The sequence below is a fragment of the Molothrus ater genome, chromosome 24 (assembly GCF_012460135.2).
Source record: "Molothrus ater isolate BHLD 08-10-18 breed brown headed cowbird chromosome 24, BPBGC_Mater_1.1, whole genome shotgun sequence".
NCBI classification, from domain to species: domain Eukaryota; kingdom Metazoa; phylum Chordata; class Aves; order Passeriformes; family Icteridae; genus Molothrus; species Molothrus ater.
The window spans coordinates 1,369,092-1,389,740 of record NC_050501.2 but is presented as its reverse complement, the minus strand read 5'-3'; the positions used below and the strand labels follow the sequence as shown (position 1 = coordinate 1,389,740).

Below are 20,649 nucleotides of genomic sequence, written 5' to 3'. Positions count from 1 at the left end.
CCGGGACAGACAGAGCCTGACCGGGACAGACAGAGCAGGGCTGGACAGACAGAGCAGGGCTGGACGGACAGAGCAGGGCTGGACAGACAGAGCCTGACCTGGATGGACAGAGCCTGACCTGGACAGACAGAGCCAGAACCGGACAGACAGAACCACACCCTGGATGGACAGAGCAGGGCTGGACAGACAGAACCACACCCTGGATGGACAGAGCAGGGCTGGACAGACAGAGCCTGACCGGGACAGACAGAGCCAGACCTGGACGGACAGTGCCAGACCTGGATGGACAGAGCAGGGCTGGACAGACAGAGCAGGGCTGGACAGACAGAGTAGGGCTGGACAGACAGAGCAGGGCTGGACAGACAGAGCCTGACCGGGACAGACAGAGCAGGGCTGGACAGACAGAGCAGGGCTGGACAGACAGAGCCTGACCTGGACAGACAGAGCCAGAATCGGACAGACAGAGCCTGACCTGGATGGACAGAGCAGGGCTGGACAGACAGAACCACACCCTGGATGGACAGAGCAGGGCTGGGCAGCTCTGTGGGCACTCCCTGCCCATGCCCAGCTGCCCCTGGCATGCTGCCCCCAGCACTGAGCACCCAGCCCAGGTCCCTGTGCCCATCCCAGCTCTGTGACCATTCCCAGTGCCGAGGAATTAAACAATAATTTATAATGAGGAATTAACCCTTTGTTCCCTGTGGGCAGTGAGGAGGGACACAGGGGTGGGACAGCTCAAGGTTTCAGTGCTCATTGCAGCCAGGGCTGGACAATGCCCACCCCTTGGACCATGGGTCCCTGTCCCAGCCCCTGGGAGGGAGGAAAGTTGGTCTGGGAGAAATTGGAATCCACCATGGAGAGCTGGAACCCACCATGGAGAGATGGAACCCACCATGGAGAGCTGGAACACTCCTTGGAGAGATGGAACCCACCATGGAGAGATGGAACCCACCATGGAGAGATGGAACACTCCTTGGAGAGATGGAACCCACCATGGAGAGATGGAACCCACCATGGAGAGCTGGAACACTCGTTGGAGAGATGGAACCCACCATGGAGAGATGGAACCCACCATGGAGAGCTGGAACACTCCCTGGAGAGATGGAGCCCACCATGGAGAGATGGAACCCACCATGGAGAGATGGAACCCACCATGGAGGGCTGGAACCCACCATGGAGAGATGGAACACCCCTTGGAGGGCTGGAACACTCCTTGGAGAGCTGGAACACTCCTTGGAGAGATGGAACCCACCATGGAGAGATGGAACCCACCATGGAGAGATGGAACACCCCTTGGAGGGCTGGAACCCACCTTGGAGGGCTGGAACACACCTTGGAGAGCTGGAACCCACCATGGAGGGCTGGCACCAACCACCCCAGAGGTGCCAGGGCCAGCACTGCCACCACCCTTTGGGGACAGGACAATGCCCTGTGCTGGGCAGCAGAGAATCCAGAGGGATTTGGGGCCAGATTCCCCCATTTCCACTGGTTCTCAACAGCATTAAGGGGGATTTGGGGCCAGTCCCCCCTGTCCCTACTAGTCCCACCAGCATCCAGGGGGATTTGGGGTCATCCTCCTCTGTTCCCACTGGTTTCCAGCAGCATCCAGGGGGATTTGGGGTCATCCTCCTCTGTTCCCACTGGTTTCCAGCAGCATCCAGGAGGATTTGGGGCCAGTCCCCGTGTTCCCCCTGGTCCCAGATGCAGCCAGGGCAGCCCAGGGCTCTCCTGGCTCCCATCCCACAGCGGATCCAAGCCAGCCCTGGGCCATGCCAGCAGCAAAGCATTCGAGCTTCATCTGAGTGCAGAGCAAATTGTTTCCTTAACCAGGTTTATTCCTCCGAGGGAGGTATTTGCTTGAGAGATTTCCACTGGAAATTAAATCTTTCCTGGGATCCGGATAAACAGCCCCAGTTCCACGGAGCTGGGCTGGCAGGGGGGGCTGATCCCCGGCCTCAGGGGGCTGGAGGTGACCCCGAGGTGGCCCTGGGGAGTGTCCCCATCCCTGTCCCTGTCCCCATCCCGGTCCTTGACCCTTTGGCAATGCCAGCACCCCCAGGAGCTCCCGGGGGGAGGCGGAGGCAGCACCCAGAGCCCCGGGGGTGCAGCGGGATGGATCCAGCACCCCCCTGTGGGGTCAGTGGGGACATCCCGGGACATCCCAAAGGCAGCTCCGGCCCTGCCCCACCCCCTCTCGTTCCGTCCTGTCCTTCCTGCAGCTTTTCCCTCCCTTTCCCCACCTTTTCCCACTGCTGCTCCCTAATGAATTCAGAGAGTTCCAGCGATGGTTTCTGAGAGAATGGAAAACAATTATTTGCTCTGGTGGGGAATAGATGCTGTTTAGTCTGCGTTTAATGGGGAGCTAATTAAATTACATGAGCAAGTGAAGAGAAATTTTTTGTTAATTATGAATTTTGCGAGCTACAAAAGAGAAATGATGACGATGGATCCTGTGATGTGCTGCCCTTCTCCCCAGCACAGAGATAAGATAACAACAGAGAAGGAATGGTGGGAACTCATTTTAACTCATCCATCAATTCTCCAACAGCCGCCTGAGCCCGATCCATTACCTGGGATCCACAGAGCTGATGGTGACTGGCAGCTGGGGGCTAATTATCCTCAAACTGGGGACAGGTTGCCTAAATAAATGTGTGTTTCTTCCTGGAGGTGGCTCGGGAAGTCACAGCCTCATGAAATCCCTGAGTGGTTTGGCTGTGGGGATGTAAAGCTCATCCCATTTCACCCCTGCCCACCATCCCAGGGTGCTCCAAGCCGTGTCCAGCCTGGAGCTGGGCTGGACCCAGGGATGGGGCAGCTCCGATCCTGGGCCTGGGACATCCCTGGAGTCAGGGCTGGAGCAGCCTTGAGCCCAGGGATGGAATATCCTTGAGCCCAGGGCCAGGATGTTCCTGACCCCAGGGCTGGAGCATCCTTGACCCCACAGCCATGGCCTCTACCACGCCAGGGATGGAGCATCCCTTACCCAGGGCCTCTACCACGCCAGGGATGGAGCATCCCTTACCCAGGGCCTCTACCACCCCAGGGATGGAGCATTCCTGATCCTGAGTCTGGGACATCCCTAACTCAGGGCTGGAGCATCTTTGACCCCAGGACTGGGACATCCCTGCTACCCATGGCTGGAGTGCCACTGACCCCAGGGATGGGGGGTCCTTGACCCCACAGCCATGGCATCTGTGACCCCAGGGATGGGGAATTCCTGATCCTGGCTCTGGGTCATCCCTGGATCCAGGTCTGGAGCATCCCTGACCCCAGGACTGGGGCATTCATGACCCTGGGGATGGAACATTCCCTGGAACATCCCAGGAGTCAGGGCTGGAGCAATGTGACCCCAGGACTGGGACATCCCTGATCCCAAACCTGGGACGTCCCAGGTATCCATGGCTGGAGTGTCACTGTCCCCAGGGATGGAGCATCCCTCACCCCGGGGCTGGGGCACTCCTGACCCCAAACTGGGCCATCCTTTACCCCAGGGCTGACCCTGACCCCAAACTGGGCCATCCTTTACCCCAGGGCTGACCCTGACCCCAAACTGGGCCATCCTTTACCCCAGGGCTGACCCTGACCCCAAACTGGGCCGTCCTTTACCCCAGGGCTGACCCTGACCCCAAACTGGGCCATCCTGTACCCCAGGGCTGGGCCATCCCCAGACCCAAAGCCAGAGCATCCCTGGCCCTGGGACTGAGATGTTCCTGTCCCCAGGCTGCTCCAGCCCTGCCCATACAGACAGAAACCTGACTTTGATGTAAAAATATCCATTTAGTGAAAAAACCTGATGTCTCTGTGTTCTGTTTATACCCCTGGCAGGGAGAGCTCTCTCTGGCATAAAGATACAGATGGTTTTTGACTTCAAACACTCGGGTTTAGTGGAAAGAGAGGATTTTGTGTACCTGGGGAAGAGATCCCATCTGGCTGCTCCTGCCCTGGGGGTGCAGAGCTCAGCTGGGTCAGATCCAGCCCCTGCCAGAGCCAGGTGGCCATGGGGGACAGGGGACAGCCCTGTCACCCCATCACAGCATGTGGGGTGGCAGAGAAATGGAGTCTCAGCCTTGATGGGGTTGTTCCTCTCCCTTCTCCATCCCACTGGAGATTTGGGAGGAGGCTCTGACCCCCCCAGCGGTGTTGGGGAAACTGAGGCACAACAAGGCTTGTGAGCTGGGGATCAAAGCACAGAGCCTGGTGGCTCCCTCCCATTTCCCACCCCCCACAATTAATTACAGGACCCTTTTTGGATTTCCTCTGATATTTTCTCTGTAATTTTGGCCACTGGGGCTTTGTCTTGCACACAAACCCCAGGGTGGGGTGTGGGGTGGCAGGTTCTGAGCAGAGCAAAGCACAAAGCCCTGGGCTCATTCCCCACCCTCTCCTGGATGAAGTTGTCTCCTCTCCTCCCAGGGAAGCTCCATGACAGGGTTTATTGACCTTTTTTTAATCTAAAATTGATTCTTTGCAAAACTCCACCTGCTTGGGAGCCAGGCGGGATCTCGGTGCCATTGGATGGGAATTTATGATTTCCCATCAAAGCATTTTGCCTTTCCCTGGTGGTTTGGGGGGCTGCAGGAGGGCTGAGCTGGGCAGATTTGCCTGCCCGTGGCCAAGGAGATGCTGTGGGATGCATTTTTGACCTGTGACGTGATCCCAACCCCTCTGATCCAAATTTCTGCTGTGTTTAAATCCCAGAGGAGCCCAAAAGCTGAATCCTGGAGCTGTGGCTGTACCAGGATAACCCTCAGGAGCCTGAGACAGAACGGGATGAAGGCGATGGGACCTGTCCCAGGTGAAACCTGGGGATCCCAGAGCCAGGAGAGCTGGGAGGGATGGCCCAGCCCACGGTGGGGGTGTCCCAGCTCCACAGCTTGGCCTGCATGGAGCTGTGGGAACACTCGGGGCTGGTGGAGGTCACCCAGCCAGGCCAGGGGGGAACAAACCACGTCTGAGGCTGCTCCTGCTCCCAGGAGCCCGGTTCAGAGCGTCCCTCGAGGAACCCGCTGCATCTTTGCCCTGTGTGTGTCTGAATGCACAAAGCCAAGCGTTTCCTGCAAAGCCCCCTCCTTCAGCCTCAGCCTCCCCAAACGCCCCCGGGAGCACGGAACAGCCCCGGGGGAGAGAAATCCCCATCGTGGAGGATGAAGGAGAAGCTCCAGGTGTGGGAGGTGGGATGAGCACAGGGATGAGCCCTGGCAAGCTTGGGTGGGTTTGGACCACACACACAAATGCAGCTTCATCCCCCGGATGCCGTGTGGATGCTCTGACACCTAAGGCTGTGTGGGGTGGGTTTAGAAGATGCTTCCTTCTGAACATCGGCGCTGAGGATTAAGAAATCATGGAAATTAAAAGCAACAAACTGTTTCCAAGTGCTTCTGCCAGGCGGCATTTCAGCCAGAGGTTTCTAAAGCGCTGGGAAAGCAGCATGCCGGTGATTCCTCGCGCTCTGCGATGTCCCCGAAGGTGTGCTGTGAAAACAGAACAAAGGCGAGCGGGTGGGTGGCGGTGAGGGGCCGTGTCAGCCCTGTCTGCACCCACGCCCTGCCCAGGCACTCTGCCCCCGGCCGGCACTCGCCGCTGGCCCCAGCCGCGTGTGCCGAGCGGGGCTCTGCGGAGCGGGGGCTCTGCGGGGGGATGCGGGGCGCTCCCGCCGGGCTCGGCCATCTGTCCTCCCCGCAAGCCCAGCTGCTGCGCGGGCATGGCCAGCCCAGGGGAGGCGGCGGGGTCCCTGTGCTGCGGGTCCAGGCGCCGCCCAAGGGCCGCAGGGCCGGGGGATGCAGGGGGGATGCGAGGGGATACGGGGGGGGATACGGGGGGAGCATCTCGCAGCCCTCCCCCAGGGTCTCACCCAGCCGCACCTGGTTCCGGAGGAGGCGAAAAAAGAATTATAACAAAAATCTGCGGTTCAAAAGACAAACGCTGATGATTAAGGATAAGGATAAGGCCAGGCGGGAGCCGCGGTGCGGCGGAGGGGCCGCGCTGCCCGCGCCCCCGGAGGCCGCCAAGGGCTCGGCGCGGCTCGGCGTGCCCGCCCGCCCCCCGCCCCGCCCGGCCGCGCCGCCCGCCGCGCCCCGCCGGCTGCCGCGTCCCGCCTTGTTCCGGCCGCGCCGCCCGGCCCCGCCCGCGCCCCCCGCCCGCCCGCCCGGGGCGCGGAGCGCGGCTGTGCGGGAGACAATAGCGGAGCGCACGGCTCCGCGCCGGGCCGGGCATGGGCGGCCAGGGCTGCGCGGCCCCGCGGCCCCCGCGCCGCCCGAGCGGGCTCTAGCGGGGCGGGGGGCGGAGGGAGAAGGGGGCGATGCCCCGCGCCGAGCCCAGCCCGCCGCTGTGCTGAGCCGGCGGGGCTGGCCCGAGGCTGGAGAGCGGGACATGGTGCTGGAGCCCCCCGTGACGCTGCCCGGGTGGCCAAGGGGCGGCTGCTGAGGAGCTGGAGCACGGCGGCGGAGCGAGGCCACGGTGAGGGAGCCCCGAGGATCCGGCTGGGGAGCCATGGGGAGATGCAACGGGCGATGCACGCTGGTGGGATTCTGCTGCCTGCAGCTGGTAAGGCTCATCGGCATGCCGGGGGTGCTTTGTGCGAGATGCTGCCTGTCACCGCTCCCCACGCCGCCTCGGCGGTGACCTTGTGTTGGGACCAGCTCGGGGATGCTTCACCATCACCCAAAAAGAAAAAACCCAGAGGAAAGAAAATATGCTGATCTAAAAGACAGGCAGTGCCACCCTCATCTCCTGCCTCAAGCCGGCGCTGGCCGGGGAGGTGGATGGGGACCCCTTCCCTGCGCTGTCAGTGCCCGAGGTTGCGTCTACAGCAGGTGTGAGCTTTGTTCCCAACTGCAATCTCTTCCCTCCGAGTTCACTCCCGCCCGCGGTTTCCCATTCTGGTGACTCCGCGGATGCGTCTCGGGGTGCTGGTCCCCTGAGTCGGGGCGGGAGGGAAACTTGGAGCCGCCGGCAGCACTTTGGAAACTCTGCTGCTCCTGAGCGGGACCCACCTGCCCGCGGTGGGGGGCACCGGGCTGTGGCAGCAAGGAGAAAGGAGAGGGTTGATTTTCACGGGATTGTGGGGTTTCATTTGTAGGGTTCCGTGACAATCCGTGCCGCGCTTGCCGCCTCCCGCGAATCAATCTTCATCAGGCTCTGCCCGAGGAGCCGGCGAAGGGAGCGCGGGGGGGATCCGGGGGGGTTCTGCTCAAACCAGCGCCGGCGAGGTTGCGATTAATTATCCCGGCAGGGTGGTGCGTTAATGGAGACTCAGCCGCCTCCTACCCGCACCCGCGGCCGTGCCGGGCGAGGAGGGCAGGGAGGGACTGCTGAAATCTGTGGGGTCAGCTCGTGGTGTCCTCGGCACGGGGGTGATGGATGGATGGATGGACGCGGCGATGGGAACGGGCTCAGAGCCCTCTGGAGATGATGGTGGCATCCTGCTGACAGGCACTTTCTTCCCGGCTCTTGCTCATCCTTCATCCTCCAGAAGGCAGCGGGTGGGGAGGGGTCCCCGCTTTTGGATGGGGGTACACGAGGGGAGGATGGGGGATGGGGAAGCTTTGAAGCCGGTGCTCAGCCCTGGGATCATCCCCAGGCTGGAGTCCCCCATTCCCAGCAGGAATGGCCTCGGTGTCCCCAGCTGTCCCCTCGCTTTGGGCTGTGCAGTCTCGCTTGGCGTTTCGCTCACCTGATCCAGGATAAATCCAGCGGGGCTTTTCCAGGTGTGCAGGAGTTTCCTGGCTCTTGGTCACATTCCTTTTCACCACTCGGCTCCCAGGCAGGTTTGGTGGTGATTACTCCCCGAGATATCCCAAATCAGAGAGGTTTTAATCTGCTCATTTCGGGGAAGGCTGAATAGGTGTGAGCTCCTGGGCTGCGAGAGCAGCTCCTGCTCACCCCCACAGGAACTTTGTGCTGCTAATTGGGGTCAGGCTGTCCCCTCCACCTTCCCCCCGTGTGTCCTGGTGCTGTTGGCACCACCAAAGGCTCCAATCCCTTACCAGGGACCTTCCCCTTCCCTCTCCAGGCTCATCCTGAACCAGTTCATCCTTTGGGATGCTCTCCAGAGCTCCTTCCTGGGTTTGGAGGCAGCAGCTTCCACCCCCTATGGGGAGATCCCCCCAGCCCTCAGCTCCTCACCCCAAGCTGAGGGGTCTGGGTCCCCACCCATGGCCCTGTGCTGAGCCAGCCCCAGGAGACTGGAGGTGGCAGTGCCACCCAGGCATCCCCTGTGGTGACCAAGGCCACCCTGAGGTGACACAGCACCTGGACCAGGCAGAGCTGAGGTTTGGGATGGAGCCTCAGGGAGGGGGGATGATCCCCAACCCCATCCCTGCTCCCCTCCTCTGCTCCACCCCTGACATGGGGATGGCATGGCAGGCTCACATCCCCCCACCTGTCCTGGGCCCTCTGTCCTGTGGGTGGGGACAGCTGTGTCCCCACTGTGCCCAGTCGGGGGGCTGGGGTCACCCTGGTGAGTGTGGGGCTGCCCCATGGCTGCAGGAGCAGCTCGTGCCACCAGCGAGGCTGCCCAGGGAGGGCACGGCTCAGCTGAGCCCCCCTGGCCAGCCTGGGCCCCGCTGTCCCTTCAACAGCAGCGTGGTGACATCCTGAGGTGATGCCACCTGCTCCTTCCTGCCCAGCCCAGGCACCTTCCCATGGCTTCCTGTGTGCCACTGTCACCCCTTGGGCACCTTCCCATGGCTCCCTGTGTGCCACTGTCACCTCACAGCCACCTTTCCATGGCTTCCTGTGTGCCACTGTCACCCCTTGGGCACCTTCCCTTGGCTCCCTGTGTGCCACTGTCACCCCTTGGGCACCTTCCCATGGCTCCCTTTGTGCCACTGTCACTCCTTGGGCACCTTCCCATGGCTCCCTGTGTGCCACTGTCACCTCACAGCCACCTTCCCATGGCTCCCTGTGTGCCACTGTCACCCCTTGGGCACCCTCCCATGGCTCCCTGTGTGCCACTGTCACCTCACAGGCACCCTCCCATGGCTCCCTGTGTGCCACTGTCACCCCTTGGGCACCTTCCCTTGGCTCCCTGTGTGCCACTGTCACCCCTTGGGCACCTTCCCATGGCTCCCTGTGTGCCACTGTCACCTCACAGCCACCTTCCCTTGGCTCCCTGTGTGCCACTGTCACCCCTTGGGCACCTTCCCATGGCTTCCTGTGTGCCACTGTCACCCCTTGGGCACCTTCCCATGGCTCCCTGTGTGCCACTGTCACCTCACAGCCACCTTCCCATGGCTCCCTGTGTGCCACTGTCACCCCTTGGGCACCTTCCCATGGCTCCCTGTGTGCCACTGTCACCTCACAGCCACCTTCCCATGGCTCCCTTTGTGCCACTATCACCTCTTGGGCACCTTCCCATGGCTCCCAGTGTGCCACTGTCACCCCTTGGGCACCTTCCCATGGCTCCCTGTGTGCCACTGTCACCTCACAGGCACCCTCCCATGGCTCCCTGTGTGCCACTGTCACTCCTTGGGCACCTTCCCTTGGCTCCCTGTGTGCCACTGTCACCCCTTGGGCACCTTCCCATGGCTCCCAGTGTGCCACTGTCACTCCTTGGACACCCTCCCATGGCTTCCTGTGTGCCACTGTCACCCCTTGGGCACCTTTCACACCCAGCTGGTTTCCCAATATCCATGACCTGCTCCCTCACCCCCTGGCCCCAGGGATGCTCTGGATGTCCCCAGGTGCAGCTGGCACCCACTGGGCACAAGGTCCCTGATCCAGAGGGGCCCTGCCGAGCCCTGCCCGCTCCAGCCCACCCCTGAACCAGGTTGGGAAGCTCCTTTTTGGGCCGTGACACCACAGGAGCTGCTTTGGAGCACTCAAACACCCCCCCAAGCTCCTTCCCCCCTGGCAAGGCCGTGCTGCAAGTGCTGGCTGACCCCAGTCCTGGGGATGGGCAGCACGTGCCACATTTTGCCTCCTTTTATGGTTTTTCCCTGAAAAAATCCTCTTGGCAAACCCCCACTGGCTGTGCCCTGCCTCGGGAGGGGCCACCTGCAGATGTTTGTGATAATGAGGTGGGATAAAACCCAAAGCCCGGGGTTTTGCTGGTTTTCCCTGCAGCTGGGAGACACCAACCCCTCTCTGTGCCCCGTGCTTGTGGGATTCACCCTCTCTGTGGGAAATGGGAATGCCGAGGGGTGGGATGGGGCAGGACCCGGGGTGGCGCTGCCCTGCTCGGGCAGGGGTGTGGGAGCCACAGCATTTGTTCCTCTGCAGCCTGCAGGGGGGGAACAGCTGTGCTCTGGGGCTGGGCCAGCCCTGGTGACATGGTACGGGATATCGGGATATTGGGATACTGAAATATTGGGATATTGGGATATCAGGGTATTGGGATATCGGGATATTGGGACATCGGGGTATTGGGATATTGGGACATCGGGACATTGGGATATTGGGACATTGGGATATTGGGACATCGGGGTATTGGGACATTGGGATATTAGGACATCAGGATATTGGGATATCAGGACATTGGGACATCGGGATATCGGAACACTGGAATATTGGGGTATTGGGACATCAGGACATCAGGACACCAGGGTATCAGGATATTGGGACATCAGGATGGCAGGATATGGGGATATCAGGATACTGGGACATGCACTGCTGGCAGCTGTCAGGCCGGCTCTGTCCAGCTGCTGTCCCATGTCCCTTGGCCACCCCGCTCCGTGCCCCGTGGCCGTGCTCAGGCTCTGGTGCGGGATGGTTTTCCTGGAGCCGGCTCCTTCTCCATCCCAGACCGGCTCCTTCTCCATCCCAGACCGGCTCCTTCTCCATCCCACCCCACCGTCCCCTCCTCGCGGCCGCTCCGTGCCCCCCCCCGCCTGCCAGAGCCGGCAGCCGCTTCCAGCCGGGCTCCCGTTTCCTTCTTTGTTTCTCTCCTTCTCCTTTAATTGGCTGGAAAAGCAGAGCTGGGTTGGCACCTCCCGCCTGCCGGAGCCTGCCAGGCTGGCGGGGTGCGGTGCGGAGCCGTGCGGTGACACGCGGTGCCATGCAGTGCCATGCCATGCAGTGCAGTGCCGTGCCGTGCCATGCCGTGCCGTGCCATGCAGTGCCGTGCCATGCAGTGCAGTGCCGTGCCGTGCCATGCAGTGCAGTGCCGTGCCGTGCCATGCCGTGCCGTGCCATGCAGTGCCATGCAGTGCCATGACGTGCCGTGCCATGCCATGCAGTGCCGTGCCATGCCGTGCCATGCCATGCAGTGCCATGCCGTGCAATGCCATGCCATGCCGTGCCATGCAGTGCCATGCCGTGCCATGCAGTGCCATGCCGTGCCATGCCGTGCCGTGCAGTGCCGTGCCGTGCAGTGCCATGCAGTGCCATGCCGTGCCGTGCCATGCCGTGCCATGCCGTGCCACGCCAGAGCGGCGCTGCCGTGCCCGGTCCCTGCGGGGTCCGCGGGTCCACCCCAGCTTCTCCCCGAGCCGCGGGGTTCGGCGGCACCGGGAGCCGCTGGGAGGTGACCCAAGGCTGGGGAAGGATCAGGAGTTTGGCTTAACGAGGGATGGGTGGAGGGAGAGGATGATCCTTCACCCCTGGGTGTCATCCCTGTGCGACAGCGGGACCCTCTGCACCCCTGGGGGCTCCGTGGCCCTCCTGTCCCATTCCATCCTCCCTTCCTGCTCTGATTTCCCTGGTTTGGCCACGGCCGCTGGGAACCACCCTCCTCCCACCTCTGCCGCCGTCTTTTGTCCTCGCCCGGCTCCGGGGCTCGGCCGGGGATGGCCCGAGCACCGCGGGGCTGGGGCGGCCCCGGCCGCATCCCCTCCCTCGGAAAGGGGGAAAGGAGCCCGGGCTGAACTCGGGCTGGAGGTTTTCAATTACACAATTAAATGCACAATTAGGTGTAATTACCAGCGCTCAGAAGGTGCGACTGTTCATAATGGGCTTGTAATCTACTGCCGCCGCTGTTTGTACTGCTGCTCTCCGCTCCCTAATGATTATGGAAAGCTTTCCCATTTGCATGGTTGCCATGGCAATGGGGGCTGGCAGGAGCGCGGGGATGGCGAGGGGAGTCCCTCAGTCCCCCTCGCCCCCTCGCTGCCCCACATCCCCTCTCCGTGGGGTGAGGGGGGTGCTGATACCCGCGGCTCTGTGGGGTCACGGATGCTGCCATGGAGGGATGAGGATCCTCCAGGGATCCAGAGGATCCAGAGCCGGCCCCAAGGTGGGAAATGTGTTTTAAAAGCCTGAAAAGCCCAGCCCAGCCCGTCACCTCCCCGGGTGAGCGCGGTGTGTGTGGCCCTGCAGAGGCATCAGCCAGCCCAGAGCTCCGTGTGGGTGAGCATCCTCCGGCACATCCCCATTCCAGGCAGGGCTGTAAAGGTTTATTGACGTGTGTTTGGGAAGGCAGAGCCTCACAGCTCGCAATTAAAACCGCGATTAAAGTGCCGTACGTCTAAATTTGCAGGACCAGCTAATGTGCACCCAAGAGGATTAACGAGGCCGCCTGAAGAACTCCCTAAATCATTCATGGCGGTTCTTAACAGAGCTGGGAGTGAGAGGGGCTGGAAAATAAATGTCTCAGGGGGCTGGGTTGTAGAGAAAATAAAGAGGATGAGGCTGAAACCAGCCTGGCCTGACAGTGGAACTGTCAGAGCCCGGGAAGGAAAGGCTGATGTGAGCAGAAAAGCCTAAAGCAGATGTGCTCATGGAGAGCTGGGAAATGTGTCTGGCCCAGCCAAACCTGGCTCTTGTTTCTCCTTGAGCTCCCAGGTTTGGCTGCTGGAAGGGGCTGAGCTGCCCCAGCAATGGTCTGGATGCTGATAAGGAATTTGATTTAATCCCAGGTGGCTTCTGTTAGGAAAAAAATTAGTGCTATGAAAAATCAATGCTGCTCATTTCAGCACTGGGCAGAAAAAAGAGAAGGAATGAAATCATCACTGGAGAAAAGGTGTGGGATGAGGGGATGGTGGTGAGCAGAGCCTGGCACGGGAGAGTCCCCCTGGAGGTGCATCCTGGGCAGCCCATGGGGCAGGGACGTTCCCATCCCAAAATCCATTGCCAAGCCATGGGGAGGGGCTGGGGAGAGCAACTCCAGGATGGGAGATGTGGCCAAACAGCCTCTGGAGAGGCTCAGGGTCTGTGGCTGCTCTGAGGGAAGATCACAGAACCTGGGAATGGTTTGGTACCTTAAATTCCACCCCTGCCACAGCAGGGCCACCTCCCACTGTGCCAGGTGCTGCCAGCCCCAATGTCCAGCCTGGCCTTGGGCACTGCCAGGGCTCCAGGGGCAGCCACAGCTGCTCTGGCAATTCCAGCCCAGCCCCTGCCCACCCTGCCAGGGAACAATTCCCAATTCCCAAGATCCCACCTGAATCCATCCTCATTTAGTTTAAAACCATCCCCCCTTGAAGATTCCCAGAATTCACAGAATCACTGGGTTGGGAGAGACCTTCAAGCTCATCCAGTCCAACCCAGCCCCAACCCCTCAACTCAACCCTGGCACCCAGTGCCACATCCAGGCTTTGTTAAACACCCCCAGGGATGGTGACTCCACCACCTCCCCAGGCAGAACATTCCAGAACTTTTTTCACTCTTTCCATTAAATACTTTTTCCTAATATCCAACCAAGATGGGGAGGTGGAAGAGATTCCCAGACCCAAAAGCCCTTAATGCAGGAGAAATGAGGCAAACTGAGTGGGTTTTGGGGAGAAATGGGGTTTTTCAGCCCTGAAGGTGATCAACCACTGCCTTTGGCCAGCGCTTGCCCCAGGCTTGGGCCATGTTTGGTGGGACAACAGGGACATCCCGACACAGTGGCAGCATTGGGGGTGCTGAGCACCCTGGGTTGTTATTCCAGCACAGGTTGGGTTTGTTTGGGAATTCACTGCTGGAGGATCCAGGAGCACCTCATGAACTCCTCATGGTGTTTGTTGTTTATTCATGGAATGCTCTCCCTGCCCAAGGCTTTGATGGATCCGATGCCTTGGGAAGTCTGCTCTAGGACAGAGACTAGATGAAGTTAAAGAATAAAGCAGGGATTTATGGAAAGGATCTCCTCCATGGATCCACCTTGGGCAGCACCAGAGCCCAGCCAGGGCTGCACCCAAGATGAACCAAAATGGCCCCAAAATGCACGGCCGGGCACGGGGTCTCTCCCTTGGATCAGTTCTGCTCCATTTGCACCTTGCAGTTCATTGTCCCATTCCAGCTTTAGCCCCTGCAGTCCCACCCTGCTTGTTTTTCTCTCTCCAGCCCACGGGGTTTGTGCTCTTGGGCTGAGATTTGGATCATTTGTCCTTGGTGCCCAGCTGGAGCAGGAATTGTTTTGTCTCCCTGCTCTGTGCACAGAGCTCAGCATCCCATAATGTGAAGGCCAGACCCACACACCAAAGCAGAGTCTGAAAAATAAAAAAGCTGAACCTGAGGCATCAGCTCCCACAACTTTTTCCTTCTGCAGAGGTGCTCTTGGCTCCTCTCTGCTCAGTTCCTCCAGAGAGAAAACCCAGGGAAGCCCTGGAAGAGGGTTTGGGGCTCAACCAGACCAAAACTCACTGTGCAGGAATTCAGTTCCCAAAGGGAAACCCACAGCCCCCTCTGGGACACAGACCTGGCTCTGAGCTCCCAGCCCTGGCCCCACAAAATTGGCACAGGGGTGGATTGGGCAGTTGGGAGGATGCTGGGGTGGGAACATATTGGATTTGCAGGGTGCCCTGATGAAGGCAGGAATGATGAATCTGACTCCATGTTCTCAGAAGGCTGATTTGTTATTTTATTATACTGTATTATATTAAAGAATACTATACTATACTATACTATACTATACTATACTATACTATACTATACTATACTATACTATACTATACTATACTATACTAACTATACTAAAGAATCCAGAAAGGATACTTACAGAATGTTAAAAAGATAATAATGAAACTCCTGACTCTCTCCAGAGCCCTGACACAGCTTGGCCCTGATTGGCCAAAGAGTGAAAACAACTCCCAGCAGAATGCAATGGAACAATCACCTGTGGGTGAACAATCTCCAAACACATTCCACATGAGCACAGCACAGGAGAAGCAAATGAGAGAAGAATTGTTTTCCTTTTCTCTGAGGCTTCTCAGCTTCCCAGGAGAAGACTCCTGGGCAAGGGGATTGTTTCAGAGAATGTGAATGGCACAGGGACCAGGACACCCTCCTGGCCTTGTGCCCATTCCCAGGGCTGGGAAGGGCTCTGTGTCCCACTGCACACCACAGCAGGAACAGGATCCTGCTGGCATCACCTCCCCCCTGGGCCGGGAGCCCTTGGGGTGCTGCCGCCGTTCCCTGGGGATCTCCCATCCTTTGGGATAGGGGCAGGGATGGAAACCCCACAAATCCCTCACTCCTGCCTGCTTTAACAGCCTGCTCTGGGGTGCAGGGGGTTCTGTATCCATCTCTGCCAGCCTGGGTGAGCAGTACCAGGGCTGGGAACCTTCCCAGCCCCATCCCAGTGCTCCAGGCTGTGTCCCCACCCCTTCTGCTCCTGGAATGCCCCGGGATGTCCCTGTCCCCACCACAGCCAACGTGGCTGGAATTGATGAACACTGGGGGCTGAGTAGGGAGAGAATATTCATCCCAAATCCTGGGGGATGCTTGGAGCAGCTCAGAATGGCTCCCTTGGCACTGGTTTTTCCCTTCCCCCCATTTGAAAGCAGCTATTTATTTCAATTTCCAAAATTTGGATGTAACAGGCTGGAAAAGTGGAAATGCAAAGCGGGCAGAGAGCAGCCCAGGCTGTGTTTAACCAGGACATTAAAGTCCAAGAGGTTTTTAATAAGATTAATAACAGCTCCCGTGTGCTTGGGGGAAATTCCCCCTCCTTTGGGTCTCATCAGCAGTAGAAGGAGATTTCAGGGAGGAAAAAACAATGGCCCAAGTGGTGCAGTGGGACAGGATGTGACTCCTCTGTCCCCATGGGGTCACATTATTTAATAGAGGTTACATTATTTAATTATTTAATGGGTGTGGAGGATGAGAGGTGCTGTAGTGTAGGAACGTCGGGGGGTAGGACGGTCAGGATGGACGGAGAGCAGAGATCTCTGCAGCCAGGGCTGGAACTTGGGGTTTATTGCAAAGGGCCTGGGTGCAGGGCCCTGCTGGGAGCTGCCAGCCACAGCTCAGAGCAGGCCCGAGAGAAGAGAGGGGGAGAGAGGGTGAGAGGGGAAGAGAGTAAAAGGGTAAGAGAGCGAGGTTCCCATTACAACACCATAAATCTTCTGTGCTGAATATTCTGATTCTCACTCACCAATCTAGTCCAAGATACAAATCCTACAGCATTTCCATACAGCCTATAGGAATCATTACATTACCACACTGGGTTACATTTTAAACCCTCAAAACTCCTCTTTGGGCCCCTTCTGCCAAGCTGGCAGGGTCTGCTCTGAGCCTTGGGCCTGTCTGCAAGCAGAGGGGATTGTTTGATCAAAAGGGGATCACCTTCAGCTGGCCATGCCATTGTTTTCCAGTTGTTCAGGAACTGAGGGATCTCAAAGCTTGCTTTCATTTCAATCTCACTTAGAGTTTCCATATTCTCAAAATCTCTTGCCAGACAATCATATTTATAAGGCTTTCCTGTTTCACCTTCCCCAGCATCACAGGACCTGCTTTGGGGTGCTGGTTCCCCCTCACCCTCAGGGATCAGCCCCTGGCACCTGCAGGGAGCAGGGGCTCAGCACATCCCAGCAGCTCCAGGGTTTGGAAGCAGGAGCAGCAGGGAGGGAGGGAGGGATGCAGGAGGGCACGGGGGAGTTTGGGGTGCCCAGGTGTGAACAGTGGGACCCCTGAGCTGAGCTGGGCTGGGAACCCCCCAGAGGGGATTTCTCTCACCCTGGTGCCACCTCCTGGCTCTGTGCTGGCAGGGGCACCGGTGCCCTGGGGGTGCTGGGGGAGGTCCTGGGGTACCCAGGGGCTGGCGGTGACAATGACACTGCAAAGCCACGGGTGCTGGCTGCGTCCTGTCACCCTCGTCACCCTCCCTGCCCACACCGGGTCACAGCTGTGCTGTCACACGCAGGGGACACAGCCAGGCTCGCTGGGGGCTGCCCCACTGCTCGGCTCGCAGGCTAATTACCTTGATTGGGGCTAATTAGTACCCTGGGGCACTGTGGTCTCTTCCCACGGCCGGATCGATGGCGAGGCCCTTTCCCAGCAGGGGGGTGTGTCCGGGAACCCCGGGAATGTGGCACCGGGTGGATTTGCCTCCCCTGGCCTCGTGCTGGGGCAGGAAAACGTGGAACCTTTGGTGGATGGGATTTGGGAAAGCAAAGGGCCAGGGGTGGCCTCAGTGACTGTCCCAGTTTGGGAACTGGGGCTGCAGGGAGCTGTCACTGGAATGGTGCCACACTGGTGCCACCCCACAGGGACTCCCGGGTACAAACCCTGAGTGGGAAATGTCCCAGGGCAGGGCAGGGCAGGGGAGGAAGCTCAGGGTGGGAGTGTGGGAGTGGAGGGTGCTGGGTCATGGGGAGGATGCTCAGGTGGGAATCAGGGGTGCTCAGGGTGCTTGAGGTGCTTGGGGTGGCAATGGAGAACGCTTGGGGAGTGGAGGATGCTTGAGGTGGTTGGGGTGAGCATGGAGGGTGCTTGGAGCGGGAGCAGATGGAACTTGGGATGAGTGAAGGGTGCTCTGGGTGATGCTCAGAGTGGGACTGGAGGGTTCTTGGAACGCTGGAGCTCCTGGGAGCCCCAGGGAAGCCCTGGCCGTGCTCTAACTCCGTGCAGGCACAGCTCGGGTTAATGGTGGTGCTCAGGCACTGCCTGCAAGTGTCACCCTGAGAGTCCTTGTCCCACCCTCCTGGGCTCTGGCCCCCTCCTCTCCACCCCAGTGGATCTCAGGAGTGGTGACAGCCGTGGCTGTGGGCTCCAGCTGGGTCCCCCCGCCCTGATTTGTGTCCCCACCCTCAGGAAAGGTCCCAGGTCCCCCCGTGGGTGCAGCAGCCGGGCCCGGGGTCGGCAGCTTTGCACAAACCTTTGCAGGCTCAGATTCGTGTTGTCTCTTCTTTTCCCTGCCCTGCTTTGGCTCAGGAACCAGCCCTGTCCCTCTCACCCACCCTGGGGACACCTGGCATCTCCATCTGTGCCTGTGGGACCCCCTCAGCTCGTGTCCCCTGCTGTCCCCTCCTCTGCTGCCACTTCCAGCCCGTCACCTGCCATGGCCAATTCCTCTGGGGCGGGTCCGTCCCTCCCTGGCCTTGTCTGCAGCCCCTGGCACCGGGGCTGGGGGCACAGCCAGGGCCGTGGGACGGGCATGGGTGGCACAGGGCTGGCACTGAGTCCCCATGGCCACAGCCAGGGCCGTGGGACGGGCATGGGTGGCACAGGGCTGGCACTGAGTCCCCATGGCCACAGCCAGGGCCGTGGGACGGGCATGGGTGGCACAGGGCTGGCACTGAGTCCCCGTGGCCATGAGGGGACCGCTGGGGTGGTCACAGAGCAGCTGGGGGGGGTCTGAGGGAGCCCAGGGCTGGAGGTGACACTGGAGGTGGCACCTGTGGGTGGGAGGTGGCATCCTGTGACCATGGGTGATGGGATGGGTGATGGGCAGCGCTGGGGCCGTGGGTGCCACTGCCAGGCTTGGGTGGGGACATCCAGGGGACGATGCTGTGGGGGTGGGCATGGGAGGCCCCGGGGCTGGGGGTGCCTGTGCCCACCCTGCTGTGCCTCAATTCCCTCCAGCTCCCAGCCCTGCCACTGCCTGTGGTCACCCTGTGCTCCTGGGATGTCCCCCCATCCCCCTGGGAGGGACACAGGGCACAGTCTGGAGCGATGGGAATTTCAGGGCTGTGTTTTATTCCCTGTTTTGTTCCCTCCTGGGAATTTGCCTCATGTCTTGGATTTGCTGGCCCCCCCAGGGATTCCATTTAGCAGCACAGCCTGGTGCTGCTGTGACCAGGAAACACCCACGGGGAGTGGGTTATTAAAAGTTTTTTTTCTATTTTTTAGATCTTTTTCCCACCAAAGCTCAGCAGTTGTGGGGTGGTGGCCTGTGGAGAGGTGCAGGTCCCCCAGTCCCTCTGGGGGTGAGGATATCCCTGTCCCCTTCCCACCCTCCCAGGGCTGCATCATACCTGGATTTCAGGCTGCTGGTCCTGGGGCTGGTCCTGGGGCTGATCCCGGTCCAGCACCACTGGGAGCTGAGGGTATCTGGGGAATTTGGGGTGATTTTAGGGGGTCTCCCTGGGGCTCTGGTGGTGTCAGGAGTTGTATTTAGGGATGTCCTCACCCATTTGGGGCTGGTTTATGCCCCATTGGTGCAGTTCCTCTCCATCACCCATCCAGGACGTGGGTGCTGTCCCCAGTTTTGGCACCCACAGGCCCCAACCCCAAACTTTTGAGTGCACCCACAGCAAGAATGAGGATTTTCACCTCAAAAAAGTGGGGGCAAGTCCCAGCCCAGCAGCACCCACGGCCTGGACACTGGACCAGCTCCCACCACGTTTTGTTGTCCCTCTATGGCTCCTTCCATGGTGCTCCAGGCTGTCCCCATGTCCCCCTGCCCCATCCCCTCCTCCATCAGGGGGATGCTGACCCCACTAAAGACCCCAACTCCCTAACGACCCCATCCCCACCTCCCAGCAGCCCCAGGCCCCAATTATTTTGAATCCAGCCCCTCCCCCCAGGAGGAGCTGTGTGGCTCAGGGTCCCGTGGGTGGGTGGCACTTCCCAGACAAAGCAAACCCGGCCCTAACAAAGGCCCCTGAATTATACATGGGGTGAGGGCTCGCAATTAACACACCCTCATTAGTGGGGTCCAGGCCTTGGGGTTTCCCTAAATATTTTCATATGGAAAAACTCATCCCTGCCATGAGGGGGATAAGGGGGTGGGACAGACCCATCACCCAGCTGGCAAAGCCGTGCCGGTGGAAAAACAGTTCTGGGGGAAAATCCCCATTATGGGGCCGCCCTGAAGCCAGGGGGATGGACTCACATCCCTGCAGGGCTCGGGATGTCACCTGTCACGACATCCCGGTGTCACATCTCATCCTTAAGGGATGGAGCAGAGTGGGAGGCCCGGGATGGATCCAGCCCCGGAGCTGCTCATCCACGACCCCCACCCAAGAAAGGGGCTGGGAAATCCCATCCCAAACCCCTCCCGCAGGGTGGCGATGGAAGGGGGGTGAAGCAATTAATAAAAGCGATTTTTACGGCTGTTTGAGGAGTCTCTAATGAGCTCCCGAGCTGCCGATGGCCGCGGTTAATGAGGAGCCGGGGGCCGCGGCACCGCCCGGCGCATCCTGCCCGGATAAACGGGAGCGGGAGAGGGGGAGCCACGGCACAGGGACCCTGGGACCCACAGTGAAAGGATCCTGGGACACACAGTGAAGGGATTGTGGGATCCACAGTGAAGGGATTGTGGGATCCACAGCACAGGGACCCTGGGATCCACGGCACAGGGACCCTGGGGTCCACAGTGAAGGGATCATTGGGATCCACAGTGAAGGGATCCTGGGATCCACAGTGAAGGGACCCTGGGACCCACAGTGAAGGGATTGTGGGATGCACAGTGAAGGGATCATTGGGATCCACAGCAGAGGGACCCTGGGATCCACAGTGAAGGGACCCTGGGACCCACAGTGAAGGGACCCTGGGACCCACAGTGAAGGGATTGTGGGATGCACAGTGAAGGGATCATTGGGATCCACAGCACAGGGACCCTGCGAT

At 59.9% G+C, this 20,649-nt stretch overlaps 1 protein-coding gene across 1 annotated transcript in view; it reads left to right on the top strand.

Moving 5' to 3' along the window:
• The first annotated feature begins 6,156 nt into the window (after nt 1-6,156).
• The window catches only part of NKAIN1 (sodium/potassium transporting ATPase interacting 1), a 39,742-nt gene continuing 25,249 nt past the window's right edge, over nt 6,157-20,649 (top strand). Inside the window, exon 1 of the mRNA XM_036397221.2 lies at nt 6,157-6,543. Within this exon, the coding sequence (XP_036253114.1) occupies nt 6,490-6,543 (54 nt within the window). The 5' untranslated portion in view covers nt 6,157-6,489. The remainder of the gene's footprint in view (nt 6,544-20,649) is intronic.